This window comes from Hemiscyllium ocellatum, chromosome 20 (assembly GCF_020745735.1).
Source record: "Hemiscyllium ocellatum isolate sHemOce1 chromosome 20, sHemOce1.pat.X.cur, whole genome shotgun sequence".
Classification (NCBI taxonomy): Eukaryota; Metazoa; Chordata; class Chondrichthyes; order Orectolobiformes; family Hemiscylliidae; genus Hemiscyllium; species Hemiscyllium ocellatum.
This window is the reverse complement of record NC_083420.1, coordinates 2,139,773-2,162,573: the sequence shown is the minus strand read 5'-3', so window position 1 is coordinate 2,162,573 and position 22,801 is coordinate 2,139,773. Positions and strand designations below refer to the sequence as shown.

The following is a 22,801-nucleotide window of genomic DNA, read 5'->3' as shown; positions in this document are numbered from 1 at the left end:
AGGGGGGGAGTGTGGGAGGGAGTGTGGGTGGGAGGGAGGGTGGGAGTGTGGGAGGGAGGGAGTGAGTGTGGGAGGGAGGGAGTGAGTGTGGGAGGGGGGAGTGTGGGTGGGAGGGGGGAGTGTGGGTAGGGGGGAGTGTGGGTGGGAGGGAGGGGGGAGTGTGGGTGGGAGGGAGGGGGGGAGGGTGGGAGTGTGGGTGGGAGGGGGGGAGTGTGGGAGGGAGGGAGTGAGTGTGGGAGGGGGGAGTGTGGGTGGGAGGGAGGGGGGAGTGTGGGTGGGAGGGAGGGGGGAGTGAGCACCTCCTCGGGTTTAGGGGCAGCAGGGGTCAGGCAGAGCTGTGAGGGCAGCAGCACAGAGCCAGCGTCACAGGTGAACATTTGCCTGCATTTATTCCCATCTCTGGAAGCAAACAGCAGTTTATTGCGCTGCGTAGTTTCTAGCTACAAGTGGATTTGCTTCATTACATCATTACCTGAGGATAGCTTGGATCGAGTAACAATCCATAGTTTCCAGATCCGTCCTCTTGCCCCCATGGTCTAGATTAGAGTGGCGCTGGAAAAGGTAAAAACAATGGCTGCAGATGCTGGAAACCTGGAAAAGCACAGCCGGTCAGGCAGCGTCTGAGGAGGATCGGTGTTTCCGGCAAAAGCTCTTCAGCAGGACTCTGATTTCCAGCATCTGCAGTACTCACTTTTTGCCATCTTGCCTCATTGACTGACTTAATTTTTTTCTAGAAGTCAAAGTCCCTTGAATTCTGCGAATCTTAGCTTTTCATTGAAAATTGCTGTCTTTGTTACCCCCACAGGTACGAAGTAGAGTCCGAGTTGCCAATCTAATCGCTTTGGATGTGCATTTCAACGAAATATTTTTAAAAACACCCACAACCACCACACACACAAAAAAACTCAGAAACAGCTGCAAAACTAGTCCCAGTTCAGAATCATAACTTGGTCCTTTATGAAGAAAGGGAATGTTGATATAGATAGTATAAAAGTTGAAATTTGGGTACTTTATTAATGAAGGATAGTAAAACTTTAGATCAGTGACATGCTGGGCTGCTTCTTTTAAAAAAAAACTTGTGCATCAAGTAATCCTGTATCCAAAACTAGTAGAGCCAAGTCAGCTTATTTAGAGCAGTGTTCTGTAAACTCCACAAGAATCAATGGGAAGAATTTTCTAATCCCTCGGCACGGTGGCACAGTGGTTAGCACTGCTGTCTCACAGCGCCTGAGACCCGGGTTCATTTCACGACTCAGGCAACTGACTGTGTTGCGTTTGCACGTTCTCCCCGTGTCTGCGTGGGTTTCCTCCGGGTGCTCCGGTTTCCTCCCACAGTCCAAAGATGTGCGGGTCAGGTGAATTGGCCATGCTAAATTGCCCGTAGTGTTAGGTAAGGGGTAAATGTAGGGGTATGGGTGGGTTGCGCTTCGACGGGTCAGTGTGGACTTGTTGGGCCGAAGGGCCTGTTTCCACACTGTAAGTAATCTAATCTAATCCCTCCTTTACAGAGAATGGTTACAGGGGTGGATGTTGATTAGTTGGTGAGCCAACTGTACAAACTATAACATTTTGAACACCTATTCAGATTTCTTTTCTGAAATCTGAATAAAATGACTTTCATGATAGTAAAATTATGCTTGAGTAAGTACTTAAATATACAATACCCCACTTCAGATCTCTACAAGATGCATTGTGGAAATTCACCAAAGTTCCTTGACAGCACTTTCCAAACCGATATTTAGAAAGACACACGCAGTAGATACATGGGAACACCACTATCCTGACTGAGAAATGCATTGCCATTCCTTCACTGTCACTGGGTCAAAATCCTGGAATCTTCCCTAATCAGCATAGTGGGTCTGTAATGGTTCAAGAACACAGGTCACCACAAACACGTCAAAGGCAACTAAATGTTGGGCAGCTAGCAACACCCACATCCAGGAGTGAATTAAACAAAATCTTAATTGTCAAGGAAATAAACTCAAATTTAATTGTATTCACTAATGGATGGGAAGAGTAACCAACAGTAAGGAGATCAGGATCCTGCACAGGGTAAAAGTAGTAACATTTACCTGAACCAGAGGGAAAAAAACTTTTCAACTTCAGGCAAAGATGGCACCTTGCAAATTGCACTGAGTTTTCAGCTCGTTAAGAAATGGAAACCTAAGGGCTTTAAGTCAGATGGAGGTTAGATTGTTAACCATAGTACACTGCTGTAGTTAAGAGAAAGCTTCATAAAAATACAAGTCATTACTCAATTCCATCCTTAGATTTAGGCCTCAAGAGCTAGTTTGCAGGAAAAATGTCTGAAGCCATATTCTTACAAGGCATTATTCACTCCAACCTCATTGTCAGTGAACTCCGCACTGCTCGTTTCTACTTCCTACCAAAGATTCACAGACCTGACTTCCTCAGTCAACCCATTGTCTCAGCCTGTACCTGTCCCACTGAACTCATCTCTACATATATGGACACCATCCTGTCCGCCTTAATCCAGGAACCCCCTACCTACATTCAGGACACCATCCATGCCCTTCACTTCCTCCAAAATTTTCGTTTCCCTGGCCCCCAACACCTCATGGCTTTTGTCCGAAATGTCGATTTTGCTGCTTCTCGGATGCTGCCTGAACTGTTGTGCTCTTCCAGCACCACTAATCCAAAATCTGTTTTCCAGCATCTGCAGTCATTGTTTTTACCTATCATGGACATCCAGTCCCTGTACACATCTATCCATCACAACAAAGGCCTCCAAGCCTTCCGTCTCTTCCTCTCACGCTGTCCCAAACAGTATCCTTCTACTGACACCCTCACCCGCCTGGCTGAACTGGTCCTCACCCTAAACAACATCTTCTAATCCTCCCACTTCCTCAAGACCAAAGGGGTAGCCATGGGCACCTGCAAGGGCCCCAGCTACACCTGCCTCTGTCAGATATGTAGAACAGTCCATCTTCTAGTTACAACAGCACCACCCACCACCTATTCCTCTGCTACATTGAAGTCTGTATTGGTGCTACCTCATGCTCCCACAAGGAAGTTAAACAGCTCATCAACTTCACCAACACCTTTTACCCCAGCCTCAACTTCACCCGGACATCTCAGACACTTCCCTCCCCTTCCTGGACCTCTCCATCTCTGGCAACAGACTAACCACTGACATTGACTACAAGCCCACCAACTCCCAACAGCTACCTAGACTACACCTTCTCCCACCCTACCTCTTGTAAAAACACCATCCCTTATTCCCAATTCCTCTGCCGCATCTGTTCTCTTCATAGAAAATCCCAGATGGCATCCTTCTTCCAAGATTGCAATTTCCCTTCCTAAGTGGTCAACAATACCCTCCCATGCATCTCCTCCACTTCCCACACCAAAACCCTTGAAGCCCACCCCTCCTAATGCAACAAGGACAGAACCCCTTGGTCCTCACCTTCCACCCCACCAACCTCCACATACATTGCATCATCCTCTGCCACTTCTGCTCCCTACAAACAGATCTCACCACCAGAGATATATTTCCCTCCCCATCCCCACCACGTTCCAGAGAGACCACTCCCTTGTCATGTCCATGCCCCTCACCAGCCCACACGCCACTCCTGGCACCTCCTCCTGCTATCGCAGGAAGTGCAAAACCTGTGTCCACACCACTCCCCTCACCTCCATCCAAGGCCTCAAAGGATCCTTCCATATCTGATAGAAATTTATTTTTTCCTCCACCAATGTCACCTACAGTATCCGTTGCATCCAATGTGGTCGCCCCTACATCAAGGAGGCAGGATGCCTACTTGCAGATCATTTCAGACATCATCTCTGGGACACCCGCACCTACCAACCCCACCGCCCCATGGCTGAATACTTCAACTCCCCCTGCCACTCTGCCAAGGACAGGCAGGTCCTGGGCCTCCTCCATTGCCAAAGCCTAACCACCTGGAGGAAGAGTGCCTCAACATCTGCCTTGGGACCCTCCCATACGGGACCAAGGTGGATTTCAACAGTTTCCTCATCCCCTCTCCCCCCACCCTCCGTAGCAAGCCAACTCAGCACTGCAACCCTGACCTGTCCATCACCTTTCCCATCTATCTGTTCCACCCTCCTCTCTGATCTATCACCTTAACTACCTACTGCTTTCTCACTACTTCCCATTTATCTCTCAGCCACCCTAGCCCACAAGCCTCATTCCTGATTAAGGGCTTATGCCTGAAACGTCAATTGTCACGCTGCTTGGATGCTATGCTTTTCCAGTACCCCATACACGACCGATTTCCAGCATCTGCAGTCCTTACTCACTCCCATTAACTGCATCCTTGTTTCAACATTACAAGCCCCTTTCATTGTGCATGATGTTAGTAACTTTCTTCAATAAGTAGAGAGAGAACTTCACGGAGGAAATGAACTCATCGTTATTGCCTTCATCTGGTTTTTTTGAAAAAAGCTGCTGCACACAGAAAACAAAACTCTTATAAAATAACACAAGTAAAATAATCCAACTTCAAATAGCAATTTATGACAGTTTTCCTGTGGTGTGCAAGAGAATCCCGAATTGTAATCTAATTTAAATAACGTCAGACCTTTGGCAGGGTAAAACTGGATTTCAACGTTCTCTCTTCCTACCAGTTTTTCTTTTCTGGATGTGCAGGGAAAAGAGAGAAAATAGTGCTAATGCCAGGATCACTGTGAATGTAATAAATTTATTGGAAATACGGTCCAGGATGTAAATTGTAGCAGTTCAATATTTTATCATTTTAATTAGTTGAGATTTTATAAACAATGTGCATAATACAAACAGGATTCATATTCAAGTACAGATATCAAACGCACCATTTCCCATTCAATTTTCTCCACGAAAGAATTTGCAGTTACATACGCCTTTCACAACCTCAGGATATCTTGAACCGATTCACAGCCAATGAAGTATTTCGGAAGTGTAGTCACTGCTCCACATGTCAAATTAAATGCATAACTTCCTTTCATCATTTTTTGGTAAATTAATTTTACATTTATCAGGATGGCATCATATTATAAAGAGGTTTCAGCAGCTCATTTGTTCCAAAATGAGTAGACCGAACTTCCTTTCCAAAGTCAAAGTCAGAGTTAGAGTTAGAATTTCAGTCTGACACTTGTAATCTATTGTTTGTATGCATCAGTTTTGCACATTCTTGACCACACTTGGTTTGGGAATCCCTTAGTGGGAGAGGACAAAATCCTCAACAGTAAACATTAGCTCTTACTGCTTACTGACAGATGGCGAAGTAAAATATGGCAAAGAATTCTAAGCAAGATCTAGTCCACTGCAACCTTTCAGCTGGAGGACAGTTTCATGATAGGAACCAGAAAAATATTTTTTTTTTAAATGAAGAGGGAGGAGAGACTGTAATTCTCTCAAATAACTTCTTTAAAAGTACATTTAATTTACTTTAAATTAGTAATAGATGCAGGAAGTTGCAATCAAAATGATATGGCAAGCATGTGTGATTTGATGGTTTGTATCAATCTGTATAATGCTGAGAAATGATTTTCTTTACAAGATGAAGTTAAACCATTTTGTGACAGTTTTAAAGTACCACACACCATATACCTCCACCAACAGACATTCTTTATCACTTTTGCCAGCTAAATGTAAAACACAGTTAAGAATCTACATTGCTAAAAATAAGTCCAATACAATAAGGATGGGTGTGTGAAAGGAACTTCAATCTTCATTTTGTGATTTATAATGTCCAAAGCAATTTCTCCAAAGCATTTATGAAATGATGAAATCACCAGCATGTCAAACACAGCACTGATCATCAGAGCAAGTTGGGTTGGGGGCATTTGGATGCAAAGAGTGTGTGGCTAGTAAAAGCCAGAGGATGAAGGAGTGAGGTTGTGAGTGCGTAGAAAGAGCAGATGTTTTCTAAACACCTCGAAATAATGCTGACTTGGGATCACTGAGAAAGAGCAGAATAAAAAGGAAAAGCACAAGCAAAAACAAAGCCAAAGAATCAAGATTAATTAAAAAAACACTTGTGATCATGGGGTGTCACTTTCAAATACATTTTTGAGGGTTTATTCAGCATTTTTATTCATACAAATGGCAAAACCTGCATGATAAAGATACACAAAAATATCCATGACCTTTTATTTCCAAGTAACAAAACGGGAAGGAAAAAAAGCACTTTAAAGTGTATGCATAGAAACACCTAACCCTTTAGTTTACCATGAATTTGTCAATGCTTTCATGTAGTCTTCCAGATTGTGCACCTTGCAAAATGTTTACATTAAAATGGGTGATGACTACTACTGAATTTCAATCACAGTAAACAGAATTACAGGCATTGGAGAAGCACTTTGCTGAACTAGCATACACCTATAAGAGAAAGCGAACAAAAAGATCAGGGTGGTGTCACCTTCCTCACACAAGTCTTGTGTAGTATTATCCAATCTTAGTTTTTGGGCTGCTTCTGGAGTCCATAGTTTCTCCCAGCCTTGGGTTTCTTTCTGGATGGCCATCTTCAAGGGCAAGTCAGCCAGTGAAGTCGTTATCCAACTGGAATCACGTGAATCAAAGAGATTTCTTTCCTCAGGACCCCAGTTTTCTCAATTACCTTTCAGTAGGGTTTAGTACTTTGTGACTCGAATGTTCACAGGGCAGATGGAATTTAGGTTTTCAAAATCACTCTGTACTCAGTAGGATAGCAACCGTTTCTGCACCTACCCCCTCGATACTTCTGCAGTTCTTGTATGACAGAAAGACAATCATGTAATTCAGCCTGGGCGCTATGGCCCTTGACCTTGGGGTGCAGACCGTATAAGCATATCCCTGAGTGCAGCCTTCTGACTAATCACTCCGAATGCACGGGGATTCCTAGATTACCTCAGATTAAGCCCCAGAATACATCAACACCGGCCATGGTACGGCTATAGATGCCTGTGGCTGAGTTGATTCTGGTGGATGTCTGACTTCATTGAACCAGAGAGATCCACTGTATTCCAGTTCATACCCATGCTGTCCAACCTTCATACAGCTGTGCCAAGTTATCTAGATTAGTAGCCTCTTTAATCACGTAATCAACCTAGAAAATACAATGAATAAGAATTTTGTTTAAAAACTGATACACCAACTTAACAGAAATATGGGTTAAAGCCCAATGATTGTAAATAAAACAAAACTGAAGCTGGTGCTTGGGGACAAACTCAAACAGTTTCCTTATAGTCGACATATTTATTTGGAGAATAGGCAAAGAAATCAATTTTACTCATGAGACTCAAATTTGAAAAAGCATCTTAACTTTGAGATATGCAAAAACCTACAAGAAACAGTGAGAGTAAATCATTCAGCCCATCAGACCTGCTGAGCCACCCAGTCAGATTGTGGCCACTCCCGATAGTCTTGAGCTTGGCAAAAGTGAGGATTGCAGATGCTGGAGATCAGATTCTAGATTAGAGTGGTGCTGGAAAAGCACAGCAGGTCAGGCAGCGTCCAAGGAGCAGGAAAATCGACGTTTCGGGCATAAGCAGGATTCCTGATGAAGGGCTTTTGCCCGAAACATCAATTTCCTGCTTCTTGAAGGCTGTGCTTTTCCAGCGCCACAGTAATCTTGAGCTTGCCATCCCACCTGGACTTGCTAGCTCATCCTAACCATTACAGACATAGCCATCTCTGATCATGTGCTTGGATTAATCATCACCCACATCCTACTTCCATACCCTAACCCTATTCTCTCCTAAATCTGTTCCAGAAAACACCCTCTTCCAATTCACTTACAACTTCAAAACAACCACGACTAGTCTTTGGCCCACCGTTTGACACAAGACATCTGCATCTACTGATCTGCTCAACCACACTCAACCACCCTGCCAATCCCTCTGACACAGCCCCCAGCTCCACTCAACTTAAATGAAGGGACACAAACTTGAAAGGACAGAGCAGACAACTAACCACCCACAGGTGCAGATTAAACCAAGGAGAGCCAATGGATGTTATCTACCTGGATTTCATGAAGGCCTTTGACAAGTTGTCGCATAGGAGGCTATTGAGTAAGATAAGGGCTCAGGGGGTCAGAGGCAAGGTGCTAGCATGGATAGAAGCTTGGCTGTCTGCCAGAAACAGAGAGCGGGGATAAACAGGTCCTTCTTAGGATGGCAGCCTGTGACAAGTGGTGTTCCGCAAGGCTCAGTGTTGGGACAACTTTTCACTTTATACATTGACGATCGAGATGAAGGAACTGAGGGCATTCTGGCTAAGTTTGCAGAAGGTACAAAGATAGAGGGACAGGTAGCACTGAGGCGGCAGGGAGGCTGCAGAAGGACTTGGACAGGTTAGGAGAGTGGACAAGGTAGTGGCAGATGGAGTACAACATGGGAAAGTATGAGGTCATGCAGCCATAGGAAGGATAGAGGCATGGACTATTTTCTAAATGGGGAGAAAATGCAGAAATCTGAAGTGCAAAGGGACTTAGGAATTCTAGTCCAGGATTCTCTCAAGATAAATTTGTAGGTTGAATCAGTAGTTAGGAAAGCAAATGCAATAAAGGCATTAATTTTGAGAGGATTTGAATATAAAAGCCAGGATGTATTTCTGAGGCCCTATAAGGCTCTGGTCAGATCACATGTAGAGTATTACGCACAGTTTTGGGCCCCAGGAAGGCTGTACTGGCCCAGGAGCGTGCTCAGAGGAAGTTCACATCCCAGGAATGAAGAGCTTAGCTTACGGAATACGGAATGGCCTGGACAGAGTGGATGTTGGGAAGATGTTCCCATTGGCAGGAGAGACTAGGACCAGACGGCATATCCTTGGAGTAAAGGGAAGACCCGTTAGAACAGAGATAAGGAGAAACAGCTTCAGCCAGAGAATGGGGAATCTATGGAATTCATTGCCACAGAAGGCTGTGGAGGCCAGGTCACAGAGTATATTTAAGATAGAGATAGATAGGTTCAAGGGGATCAAGGGTTATGGGGAGAATGGGGTGAGAAACCTATCAGCCATGATTGAGTGGCGGAGCAGACTCGATGGGCTGAATGGCCTAATTTCTGCTGATGTATTACGGTCTTATTGGTGAATCTCCCTGGACTACAAACCGAATATGGCCCGCTCTATGTTGGTAAAACCAATCACCCATACAAGATCATTTTGGGATACACAGATAATCTCTAACTTCATTTCACCACTGCAGTCTTAAACTCCTCGCCCCTTCAATAGCAAATGGATGTCTTTGTCACCAAGATCAAGGCGATGTGATCTGCTGGCATGTTACACCTTCCACTAGCTCACCTGGCCAATACTCTTCACTATTTTCTGAACTTGTATCTTTCTCAGCTTTCTCCCATATCCCCTCGTTCCGTACTCACCTTTCCATGAAGTCTACCTCCTGTTCTCATGATCTTATTAATTCCAATGTTAGCAGACATTGGGATTGCTTTGCTTTCTTCTGCTGTTGTTTTTGTCTCTCTCTCTCCTTTAAATCTGCTGTCATCACCTTGGTCCTGAAAATACCAACCCTTGACCACCTCCGTGTTGGCAAACTCCATTCTATCTCCAACCTTCCTTAATTTTCCAAAGTTCTTGAACCTGCATTGTTGTTTCCCAAACCTGCTCCATCGTTCCCAGAACTCCATGTTTGAATCTTTCCCAGAACTCCATGTTTGAATCTCTCTAGTCAGGTTTCCTCCAGTTGTACAAAACCAAAAGGGCTCCAAGCTCGATCATCCCCTACATGACAGTTACCCTGACCGTTCACAGCGTGGCACACTGGAGCATTAGGCTAGAAGACATTGGAGCAGGAGTAAGCCATGTAGCCCATCCAGTCTGCTCTACCATTTAACAAAATCATGGCTGGATCTGATAAACCTCAACGCCACTCACCTACCTTTTCACTGTAACCTTTGATTTCCTTACTGATTAAAAATCCCAGCCTCGAATAACCCAGCTTCAACAGCAATAGGCGAATATTGTGAACCGACACAAATTTGGCAAGGTGCGCTATTGTGGTTGGCACAAACCATTTTGCAAAATAATGGAGCATTAGGTATCTTAAGAATTGCATATCGCACAGTATTTCAAACATGAAAATATGTTTATCCAAACATAGAGACAGTTTGTTTTGTCATTAAAAACACAAAAAGGAGCACTATTATAATTCTAATTGCAAGCCAACCATGATTAGTTTCATAACAGAAACAGCAGCATCTCTGGGAAGAAAGCACAGTTAATGTTTCAGGTCTACTACATCCACCAGAAAGTACAGGTTATCTTGCAAGAGTGAAAATGGTTTTGTTGAAACAGCAATGGTTTAATAATCAGTGTAATCATCTGTTTTCTGCATGGATCCTCACAGTATGACTATGATCAATGCAATTTTAAATCTCAAATTAAGTTTGGTATGTAACGCTGTCTCTATCAGCAGTGAGATCTGAATTTCCTTAATATGGAGCTGCCAATGTTGGATTGGGGTGAACAAAATTAAAAATCACAACACCAGGTTATAGTCCAACAGGTCTATTTGGAAGTACTAGCTTTCAAAGTGCTGCTCCTTCATCAGGTAACTAGGTCTGAAAGCTAGTGCTTCCAAGTAAACCTGTTGGACTATAACTTGGTGTTGTGAGATTTTTAACTGAATTTCCTTAGGCCGTGATCTCATTTACAGCAAATAATTTGCTGCTTGTTGTATCATACCTCCTAAATTCTTCTTCAATCCCCATTCTCCACACTCAAGCTTAATTTAACAGGGCATGGGGTCCCCAGAGTTTGTCTCCACATTAAAATGACAGGACTGCAGATTGGAGTGAATCTTTTCTTAATTCAGCATTCTGATGACGAGTCACCAGCCTCGAAATGTTAACTCTGCCTTCTTCCCATAGGCTGCCAAACCTGCTGAGTTTCTCCAGCAATTTCAGTTTTTATTTCAAATCTCCAGTATCCTGGTTCATGGTCAGATTCAGATCAGCTTGGCTTTCCACAGGATTTCCTTTTTACATTACTGCAAATGGATAACAGCATTTATCATTGCTACTGTATTTATTACATTGCAAAGAATTTCTTTTGTTCCTCGCTTTCTTGTAAAGGACAGTCTGGTACAATCCTCTCAGGATGCTCATCACACAAAGCTAACTCAGACCCGTGGGAGTGTCAGGAGACACATGCTGAATTAAGAAAAATAGTATAGTTCAGTCTGCAATACTGGCATTTTCATGTGTAGACAAACTCTGGGGAACCTATGCCCTGTCACATTAAGTTTGTGTGTGGAGACTGTGGATTGAAGAAGAATTTAGCAGATATGATACAGCAACCAGATTACCGGATCCTAAATGAGATCACAGGTCAAGGAAATTTATGATTTAGAGATACCGGTGTTGGACTGGGGTGTACAAAGTTAAAAATTGCACAACTCCAGGTTATAGTCCAACAGGTTCATTTCAGGTAGGTGTGGCCCCGCCTAGGGCTGTGCTGTGAAACAGAGAGCCTCTGATAAACAGTGGGATGGCTGGTCTCAATCAGTTTAAAGAGACATCTGCTAACTTGTGTGTTCTTAACTGGGAAGTTACTTCATTTTGCAGTCCTCACAAGCTGGGTGAATATTGTGAAGCATGACAAATATGTCACACATCTTTCACACAAGTTGAACATTAGGCATCCCAAATGGATATTGCCTTTCAAAGTTGTAAATATGACAATGATGTCAAATGCATCAGAGATCAGTTTAGAGATAGAACAAATGCTGGACTTCCAAATTTCCTTGTTAAAAATCACACACCACCAAGTTATAGTCCAACACATTCATTTGGAAGCACTAGCTTCTGGAGTGCTGCTTCTTCATCCACCTGACAAAGGAGCGGCGCTCTGAGAGCTAGTGCTTCCAAATAAACCTGTTGTTGTGATTTTTAACAAGGAAATTTAGAACTTGCTACTGATAGAGACAGTGTTGCATGCCAAACGTAATTTGCAATTTCAAATTACACTGCTCATAGTCATACTGAAGATCTATGCAGAAAACAATTCTGCTGATTATTAAACTACTGCTGTTTCAAATAAATTGATGAGCTGCCACTTGGTAACTTGAATTCTTATTGATTCTTGTAACATGAATTGCAAGGCAATGTTAGCACTTATCCCTAACTGCCATCCACAGGATGGTGACCAGCTGCCTATGTGAACTGCTGCACCATGCTGCCTAGGTACTCCGTGCCTTTCTTTGTAACAATGTGATACAACCCAGTGGTTTGTCAAGCCATTTCAGAGAAACATTAAGCAACCGATACTTACTGTAATTAGCCCAGGTACAGATGATGGAATTTCTTTCCTGAAGGACATTAGTGAACTAGGTGAGTTTTTAATGGCAAAGTTTGTGATGTGTGGGATCAAGTATCCATATTTCCAGATCATTATTCCAGGCATCTGGATTGTGACTGAAAATGTGTTGCTGGTCAAAGCACAGCAGGCCAGGCAGCATCTCAGGAATAGAGAATTCGACGTTTCGAGCATAAGCCCTTCAGTATCACTACTGCTGGCTACCATCCTCAATGATGCTGCAGTTTCCCTATCTTAATGATCCATCCTTGCCAATTACTTATCTTAGTACAAGAATCTTTTGTTATCTGCTAGTTTACCACTTTTTATTTGAAAAAGGAATTCCTCCCTAAACCGCTCGATCGTTTGCTTTGCATATCAACACACTCCGTAAAATCCTTCTTGGACACAATTTTTGGCCATTTGCCTTTATCTGGCTGCTTTTTTAAAAACAAAATCACCGAATGTGGGTATTGCTGCCTGAGCCAGCTTTTTACTGCCCATCCTCACTGCTTGAGGTGGTGAGCTTCCTTCCTGAAATGGCTGCAGTCTCCAGGCACACTCGGTGTGAAGTCTCTCCGTTGGTGGCACACTCACGGTGGAATCCATCTATTGGGTGCACACTCACGGTGGAATCAGTTGAACCCAGGTTTGGTAGAAGCCAACACAACAACAATTACTTACAAATGAAGTCCAGCATTTGTCCTATCTCTAAACTGGCCTCTGATGCATTTGACATCATGCCACATTTACAACTTGGAAAAGCAATATGCATTTGGGATGTCTAATGCTCAACTTGTGTGAAAGATGTGAGACAGATTTGCCTTGCTTCACAATATGCACCCAGCTTGAGGACTGCAAAATGAAGTAATTCATACTTAAGAACACACAAGTTAGCAGATATCTCTAAATTAATAGAGACCAGCCTGTACATCCGAGATCCTCTGTTTCACAGTACAGCTCTGGGTGGGGCCGCACCTACCTGATCCACTGAAGCCAGCAAAATCTCCTAAAAACAGCTTTTAGTCTCTGACATGGTCACTTCGAGACTCCAAGGCTGTGCCTTCAGCTTTCCAACAATACTCTGCTCCTCAGTGACAGCATCCATCAATACATCAATGTTAGCTACTGTTCTATATTCTTATGATGCTCAGCTCAACACTGCACCATCTTCTGACAAACTTTAGGTCAGCTTAAGGTTTCTCCAGTTCAACAACAGAAAGCAAGCCATTGTGTCACCTCTTAAAATAATAACTCTGGTTCCATGGTCATCTTGCTGCTCTCCAATCTGACGACCCAACAGGGAGCAAGCTTGGAAATTCAGCAAGTAATTGGGAAGACCAATGGAAGGTTGCTGCTTACTGCAAGAGAAATGGAATGGAAAAGTAGAGACTGTACAGTTAAACAGGGCATGGGTGGTACAGCTTGGGTACTGGGTACAGATCTGGATTTGTTATTTAAGATAAGGACATCATTGCAAAAAAAGCAAAGAGAAGGTTCATTCAACTTATGGCTGCATTGGGGTGAGGGTAAGAGCCATGTTAAGGAGGGAGATTGGAGAGATTGGGCTGGTATCCAGCAGACCTCAGAACAAGGCGAGTCTTACTGGAATCTATAGGATCCTGTTGGGAACACAGATGATGAAACAATGGCTTCTTTTGTGGGAAAGATAACAAGGGGACACAGTTTAAAAATAAGGGACCTCCCGTTTAAGATCAAGGTGAAGAAACTTTTTCCTCTGGAAGGGTTGAGAATTTATGGAACACACTTCCTTAGAAAATCAAAGCTAGGCCATGGAATATTTCTAAGGTGGAGTGGGACTAAAAGGTTACCAGGGTAGGCAGGGAGGTGGAGTTGAGGCCATTAGCCACAGTCTTATTGAATGGCAGAACAAACGCAAAGGGTTGTATATTTCTGAAGGGCTTTTTCCCGAAACATCAATTTTCTTGCTTCTCGGATGCTGCCTGACCTGCTGTGCTTTTCCAGCACCACTCTACTCTAGACTCAAAGGGTTGTATAGCCTACTTCAAATATGTATGCTTATGATTGTACCAGATAATGCTTGGGTGTTTTGTTCAATCCAGAATTGATCAAATATCATAGAACATAGAACATAGAAGGATACAGCACAGTACAGGCCCTTCGGCCCTCGATGTTGCGCCGACCGAATCCTACCTAACCTATACTAGCCCAATAACTTCCAAATGCCTATCCAATGCCCGCTTAAATGACCAATCATTGTAAAATTATTAATTTCAGTTTCATTTCACCAGCCTTCACTTTTACATTGCAACTATTACTTAAACATTTTAAGGTGACAGGAGAGAGACTTAAAAAAACTAAGAGGCAAATTCTTTTTTAAACAAAGTGGTTTGTGTGGAATAAACTTCCTGAGAAAGTGGTGGTTGCGAGTACACAAAGTTTAAAAGATATTTGGAGAAGTACATGAATAGGAAAGATTTGGAGGGATCTGAGGCTAAAGTGAGGCAGATGGTGGAGATTAGAGTCGAGTGTGGGGTGCTGGAAAAGCATAGGTCAGGCAGCATCCGAGGAGCAGGAAAAACAACATTTCGGGCAAAAGCCCTTCATTAGGAATGAGGGATATGAGCTAAGAGCAGGCAGCTGGGGAAAGTGGAGTTGGGTATTATGTTAAGCATGCATTGGTTGGACCAAAAGGGTCTGATTCAATGCTGCATGACCCAAATGACTCTGTCTCAGTTTCCTCACTTGCCCTCTTTGCCAACCTCTGACACACTGTCCCACTGCAGCACTGCCTGCTCAGCATCACATCCCTGTCACTATGTGACCATCATGTTTTCATTCATCCTTCCCTCCTCAACCTAAACCATCCCAGTGCTGAACCTCTTCTTCTAATGTGAAATTCAATTCAAGGTTTGTGAGAAGATTTGTAGCTTGGGTGCTCGTTGTTGTGTTTGTGTTGCAGACGTTTTGTCCCCTGTCTAGTTGACATCCTCAGTGCTTGGGAGCCTCCTGTGAAGCACTTCTGTGATCTTTCCTCTGGCATTTGTAGTGGTTTGAATCTGCCACTTCCGGTTGTCAGTTCCAGCTGTCCGCTGCAGCGGTCGGTATATTGGGTCCAGGTCGATGTGTTTGTTGATAGGAATTCCCTGGCTGTTCTCTGTTTGGCTTGTCCTATAATAGTAGTGTTGTCCCAGTTGAATTCATGTTGCTTGTCATCTGAGTGTGTGGCTACTAAAGATAGCTGGTCGTGTCGTTTCGTGGCTAGTTGGTTTTCATGGATGCGGATCGTTAGCTGTCTTCCTGTTTGTCCTGTGTAGTGTTTTGTGCAGTCCTTGCATGGGAGTTTGTACACACAAAACGTATGCCGGAGGAAAGATCACAGGAGCGCTTCACAGGAGGCTCCCAAGCACTGAGGATGTCACCTAGACAGGGGACGAAACGTCTGCAACACAAATTCCCAGCTCGCAACCAGAACCACAATAGTGAAATTCAATCCTCCACCTTTGGCTCTGACACAGCCCCTCCTTTTCACTATTGACAGCTGGGCTGTCTGCTGAAATAGCACAATGCTCTGGAACACTCTCCCTCTCAACACCAATTGCTCTTTCCCATAATGACAAACCTCCTTGCAATCTAGATCTTGAACAAAACTTTGTCACCACCACAATATCCTATTTACATACAAAAACAGCAGATGTTATACTTTGGGTTTCCTATCAGAGACATATCATTAAAGAGACAAATATGCCGTGACAATGTTGTACCTGTTCAGCAACAGTCATTCTCCTGTTGGGATCCACATCTCTACCTTCCAACTTGGCCTTCACTCTTTTCCACACACTGACAGCGTAGGAATTCCTTTCCTGAACGGCTAAAATACAAAGATGATAAAACTTGTACCTTCTATTTTGCTTTAAATTAGACATCTTAGCAAGTACAATAGTTAATAAAAAGGCAAACAGAAAATGCACAGATCAGACATCAACTGAAAGAAAAAGTCTTTCAATAGGTCAATCTAAAATAACAAACATGTTTCACTTTCCATAGGTGAGGCCAGAGTGGCTGAGTATTTCCAGCAGCTTGGTTTTTTTCATTTCATATTCCCAGAACCAGCAACATTATACTTTCAGGACATACACAAAAAGTACAACAGTCTCTTTATATTCCAAAAGTCTTTGGAGCAGTAAGGTCAGGGTTCAGGTTGGAAATGACATCAATCTATTTGTGAAAGGAAACCTACCTTTCCCAGTCTTGGGATCTCTGGCTGCCTTCTTAGGACTTGGAGCAACATTCTTTGCCAGCCCTAAGGATGTTCCTGGGGGAGTATTTGCTGAAGCAGCGAGGTTTCTCTGAGCCATCTTCCGTGCATTCTGTGACATCACTTCTGGTTGTGTCTTTTGAGTTGTACTGCTGCGAACTGCTGCAGAAACAAACGATGTTGGGTACTTAAAGCAATTGCCTGCTTTATTTATAGGAAGTAATGGATTAAAAGAAAAAAAATTCTATTTTGAGAAAGAGGACAGCAAAGTGGATTAAACACAGTACTCCAAGACCAGTGTTCTAATGCAATAAAAATTGTACTCAAAACCTGCAGGAAGAGATGAGTGAACTTGTGCAGTCACAACGAGGCACCTAATCAACAATAAAACTCAAATTCAAAAGTTGGCAAATTCCCTCAGGCAGTTGTGATAAGAGAGTTAAGAATCATTCCTCTTTCTGTATTGAAGAATTTCAATAAGTAAACCTAGATCTTCAGACTAAAAGGGGTCAAAGGATATAAAGTAGACAGCGTACTGAATTGAATAATCAGCTGTGACATATTGAACGGGGGAACAGACCTGATGGGCCGAATGGCTTACTTCTGCTACTATTCTGTTTGAACAATACAAATCCATTAGTCTATTTGAAAGTGTGTGTCATGACCGAATAGTGCATGCAAAGTTTTTCATCCTGCACTCTTCCAGACAAATACTAGAGCATCAATTTCAAATGAACAAAACTATTTATACCACAAGAAATTTATGGTTAATCATTTACTATGTAATAAATACATGTTATAAGTTTCAAGGACTTCTTGATATTACAGTCAGCACTACTTCAGGGGAGTAGCAAGTGAAGGTTGAAAATTCAATGCGAAGTTGAACATGAATGTTTACCTGCTGCAAAACTGGGCTGAAAGGCAGAGACAGAAGTCGGGCTTGAACATTCGTTAGATTTATCTGTGACTAGTGGAGATGCAAAGCTGACAAGATCATTGTAGACACTGAAAGGCAAGGACAAAAGTTACAATTGCCTTGTTTTCAATTGTAAGAGATAGAAATCAGCTGAATATCACAACTATTGGTGAACTAGCATATACTTTCCTCAGAGACTAGTGAACTGTAAATTTAAACTCAGGCTACATGAATTGGGGTTAATGAAATGCAGGTAGCTCTTCTATAACACAATGGTTGTGTTCTTGTGCCACCCCATGTTATAGAACACTCGCCCTTTAGAAACTGCCCTGAAAGTGCTGGCAATGTAACTGTGTTACAGTCAACACACATTTTAAAAGTTTGTGCTTTAGAAATGATATCCTCAATTCGTCAATCGTGTTAGTGAATTCATGTTATCAAAGAACACCTGTAGATGGTTATTCACAGTCCTGCTTGTAATTTGTGAATAAAGCACGGGGTGTGTAAAAACTGGTGATCAGATGCTGCTTCTTTTTCTATCTCCTGCTCTTTTCTCTCCTGCTGAAGGCACATGGGGAATTAATTCTAGTGGCAAACAGTACAATTGCCCCGTGCTCATATCAGGCTAAACAGAGCACCAGCAAAGCAGGGAGCGGAGTTTGTAGCTATGCAGAATCCGGTCTTCATCTGATGACTGCTCTAGTACATTTTTCCTACCAGCCTCTCACCACCTGAGATAATGGAAGCGAATACTGAGACCATCACCAGTAACTAACTGCACACAGATAAGGGACCAAAGGACAAAGCCTTCTTGACCAATGTGGTTTAAGTGCCAGATGACAAAGGTTCATTTATCCACGAGCCAGTGGATAGTGGTAGGTCCCAAATAATTAGATGACATGATAAAAGGTCATTACAACAGACAATGAATTGATGCATTTTCTAAAAATGCTCATTTCTCAGGCAGATTGAAGGTTACAGGTTCAAATCCTCATAGACTCTGAATTGGATTATCTTGCTGTGAAAAGCTTTTATGAACTGTGCTTCCTGGCAGCAATCCAGCCACAAATAGGATCTTCTCTCTCCACAAATTTCTATCCATTAAAATTGATGGATACAACAGTGTGGACAGCAAGCCAACAATTCCTATTTACCCACTCCCAATGGATGTGGTTGTTTTAATTCAGAAAGGTCTGAGTGAGGATGGTGCTGACACCAGTGATTTAGCATTTTAGGGAGGGGGAGAGAGGAGGAGGAGGCGGGCAGGTGGGGGGGGGGGGGGGGGGGGTGGAGTTTGCTAATGCTCTTCAGGTGGGTTTAAACTCATTCAGGAAGGGGATGGGACCCTAAATTGCCGTTCAAATATAGAGGAGATTGAGTGTAGGGAGGTCTGAAATAAGGTTTCAGGGTCATAAGGAGGCACTGGCAAGCAAAAGGTTGATTTGAAGGGTGTCTATGTTGTGGTTCTGTTCGCCGAGCTGGAAGTTTTTGTTGCAAACGTTTCGTCCCCTGGCTAGGCGACATCATCAGTGCTCTGGAGCCTCCTGTCTATTGCAATGCCAGGGGCATCCAGAATAAGGTGGGTGAACTTGCAGCATGGGTCGGGACCTAGGATTTTGATGTTGTGGCCATTTCAGAGACATGGGTAGAGCAGGGACAGGAATGGTTGATGCAAGTTATGGGATTTAGATGTTTCAGTAAGAACAGAGAAAATGGTATGGCACTATTAGTGAAGGACAGTATTACAGGTGCAGAGTGTGTTTGAGGACTCATCCACTGAGGTAGTATTAATGGTTGCAGAAAGGACATTTGAGGACTTGTCAACTGAGGTACTATGAGTTGAGAATAGAAACAGGAAAGGAGAGGTTACCCTGTTGGGGGTTTTCTATAGGACTCTGAATAGTCCCAGAGATGTAGAGGAAAGGATAGCAAAGAGGATTCTCATTAGGAGCAAGAGCAACAGGGCAGTTGTTATAGGGGACTTCAACTTCTCAAATATTGACTGGGAATGCTATAGTTCAAATACTTTAGACGAGTCAGTTTGTGTGCAATGTGTCCAGGAGGGTTTCCTGACACTGTACGTAGATAGGCCAACAAGGGGCGAAGCCACATTGGGGAGAAAGTGAGGTCTGCAGATGCTGGAGATCAGAGCTGAAAATGTGTTGCTGGAAAAGCGCAGCAGGTCAGGCAGCATCCAAGGAACAGGAAATTCAACGTTTCGGGCATAAGCCCTTCCTGATGAAGGGCTTATGCCCGAAACGTTGAATTTCCTGTTCCTTGGATGCTGCCTGACCTGCTGCGCTTTTCCAGCAACACATTTTCAGCAAAGCCACATTGGATTTGGTACTGGGTAGTGAACCCAGCCAGGTGTTAGAATTGGAGGTGGGTGAGCACTTTGGTGATAGCAACCACAATTCAGTTATGTTTAGGGCTTTAGTGATGGAAAGGGATAGGTATATACTGCAGGGCAAGAGCTACAGCTGGGGGAAAGGCAATTATGATGCAATTAGACAAGATTTAGGATGCATAGGATGGGGAAGGAAACTGCAGGGAATGGGCACAATAGAAATGTGGAGTTTATTCAAGGAACAGCTACTGCGTGTCCTTGCTAAGTGTGTACCTGCCAGGCAGAGAGGAAGGTGTCGAGCGCAGGAGCTGTGGTTTACTAAAGAAGTTGAATCCCTTGGCAACAGGAAGAAGGCGGCTTACGTTAGAATGGGATGTGAAGGCTCAGTCAGTGCAACTGAGAGTTACAAGGTAGCCAGTAAAGTCCTAAAGAGAGAGCTAAGACGAGCAAGGAGGGACATGAGAAGTTGTTGGCGAATAGAGTCAGGGAAAACCCTAAAGCTTTCTACAGGTATATAAGGGATAAAAGAATGACAACAGTAAGATTAGGGCCAATCGAGGACAGGAGTGGGAAGTTATGCATGGAGTCAGAAGAGATAGGGAAAGCCATAATTGAACATTTTTGTCAATTTTCAGACTGGAAAAAGACAATGTTACTGAGGCAAATACTGAGAAACCGGCTACTAGGCTAGGTGGGATTGAGGTTGACAAGGAGGTGCTGTTAGCTATTTTCACACTTTCCAAATTTCTAAGTCCCTATGGCCTGATGGGATTTATCCTAAAATTCTCTGGGAAATCAGGGAGGAGATTGCAGAGCCTTTGGCTTTGATCTTTATATCGGTATTGTCTGCAGGAATAGTGTCAGAAGACTGGAGGATAGCAAATGTTGTTCCCTTGTTCAAGAAGGGGAGTAGAGACACCCTGGAAATTATAGATCAGCGAGCCTTAATTCGCTTGTCGGTCAAGTGTTGGAGAAGGTTAAAAGAGATAGAATTTAGAATCATCTCGCCAGGAATAAGTTGATTAGGGATAATCCACACTGTTTCATGAAGGGTAGGTTGTGCCTCACAAACCTTATTGAGTTCTTGGAGAAGGTGACCAAACAAGTGGATGAGGGTAAAGACGTTGGTGTGTGTTGATGGATTTCAGTAAGGCATTTAATAAGGTTGCCCATGGTAGGCTATTGCACAAATTACAGAGACTTGGGATTGAGGTTGATTTAGCAGTTTGGATCAGAAATTAGATAGCTGACAGGAGACACGGGATGGTGGTTGATGGGAAATGTCCATCCTGGAGTTCAGTTACCAGTGGTGTCCCACAATGATTTGCTTTGGGGCCACACCTCATTGGGGGTTTTCTACAGACCCCCTAATAGCAGTATGGAGATTGAAGAACTCATAAGCCAGCAGATTTTGGAAAAAATGCAGGATGTAGCAGGGTTGTTGTTATGGGTGACTTCAAACTTTCCCAATATTGACTGGAACCTCCTTAGTGCAGATGGTTTGGATGGGGCTGTTTTTGTCAGGTGTGTTCAGGAGGGTTTCCTTACTCAGTATGTAGACAGACCAACGAGGGGAGAGGCCATTTTGGATTTGGTGCTCAGCATTGAGCCAGGACAGGTGTCAGATCTCGCTGTGGGAGAGCACATTGGTGACAGGTGATCACAACTGCCTCACATTTATCATAGCCTTGGAGAGGGAAAGGAGCAGTTACCAAGGGAAGATATTTAATTGGGGAAAAGGAAATTATGACACTATCATAATCTGGGAATTACAGACTGGGAGCGATTGTTCCACAGAAAGGGCACAGCAGACATGTGGAGGCTATTTAAGGAACAGTTGTTGTGAGTGATGCACAAATTTGTTCCTCTGAGACAGGTAAGAAGGGGTAAGATTAAGGAGCTTTGGATGACGAGAACAGAGGAGCTTCTTGTCAAAAGGAAGAAGGCAGCTTACGTAAGGTGGAGGAAGCAAGGATCTAGCACAGCTTTAGAGGATTACAGGCTTGCTAGAAAGGAGCTCAGAAATGGACTGAGGAGGAAGATATAGAGACGACCTCACAGGAAGGTTCATTACGCAGAGAATGCATGAAATCCAATGCCAGCAGTGGTGGTGGAAGCAGAATCCTTAGGGACATTTAAGCGACTGCTGGACATGCACATGGATAGCAGTGTATTGAGGGTGCGATGGTTAGGTTATTTTATTTTAGATTAGGAATAATCCTTGGCACAACATTGTGGGCCGAAGGGCCTGCTCTGTGCTATACTTTTCTGTGTTTTATGCTGTTTGCCATTTTTTATAAATGACCTGGATGAGGGTGTAGAAGGATGGTTTGTAAATTTGCAGACACTAAGGTCAGTGGAATTGTGGACAGTGCTGAAGGATGTTGTAGGTTACAGAGGGACATAATAAGCTGCAGAGCTGGGCTGAGGGGTGGAAAGTGGAGTTTAATGTGGAAATGTGTGAGGTGATTCACTTTGGAAGGAGTAACAGGAAAAAAAAGTACTGGGCTAACGGTAAGATTCTTGGTAGCGTGGATGAGCAGAGAGATCCCTGTATCCAAGTACATAGATAGTGAAAGTTGCCACCTAGGTTGACAGGGTTATAGCGGCATACGGTGTGTTAGCTTTGCTTAGTAGAGGGACAGTTTCAGAACCATGAGGTCATGCTGCAGCTGTACAAAACTCTGGTGTGGCCGCACTTGGAGTATTGCGTACAGTTCTGGTCACTTCATTATAGGAAGGGTGTGGAAGCTTTGGAAAGAGTTCAGAGATTTACTCAAATGTTGCTTGGTTTGGAGGCAAGGTCTTACAAGGAAAGGCTGAGGGACTCGCTGAGAAGCGACTTAATGGAGACATACAAAACAATAAGAGGGTTATATCGGGAGGACAGTGAGAGCCTGGTGATGGATGGCATGAGGGGGCATAGCTTCAAATTGAGGATAGACATAAGACAGATGTCAGAGGCAGTTTCTTTACTCAGTAGTAGGGACATGGAACACTATCTGCACCGTAGTAGACTCGCAAACTTTATGGGCATTT

At 43.5% G+C, this 22,801-nt stretch overlaps 1 protein-coding gene across 3 annotated transcripts in view; it reads right to left on the bottom strand.

Annotated features, from left to right (window-relative positions):
* Positions 1–4,713: 4,713 nt before the first annotated feature.
* Positions 4,714–22,801, bottom strand: part of smg1 (SMG1 nonsense mediated mRNA decay associated PI3K related kinase) — a 169,194-nt gene continuing 151,106 nt past the window's right edge. For all 3 annotated transcript variants that reach the window (XM_060840420.1, XM_060840421.1, XM_060840422.1), the window contains exons 60-63: positions 17,398–17,504; positions 16,482–16,661; positions 16,006–16,112; positions 4,714–7,049 (exon numbers count right to left, since the gene is read on the bottom strand). In XM_060840420.1, coding sequence (XP_060696403.1) covers positions 6,972–7,049; positions 16,006–16,112; positions 16,482–16,661; positions 17,398–17,504 — 472 coding nt within the window. In that variant the 3' untranslated portion in view covers positions 4,714–6,971. The remainder of the gene's footprint in view (positions 7,050–16,005; positions 16,113–16,481; positions 16,662–17,397; positions 17,505–22,801) is intronic.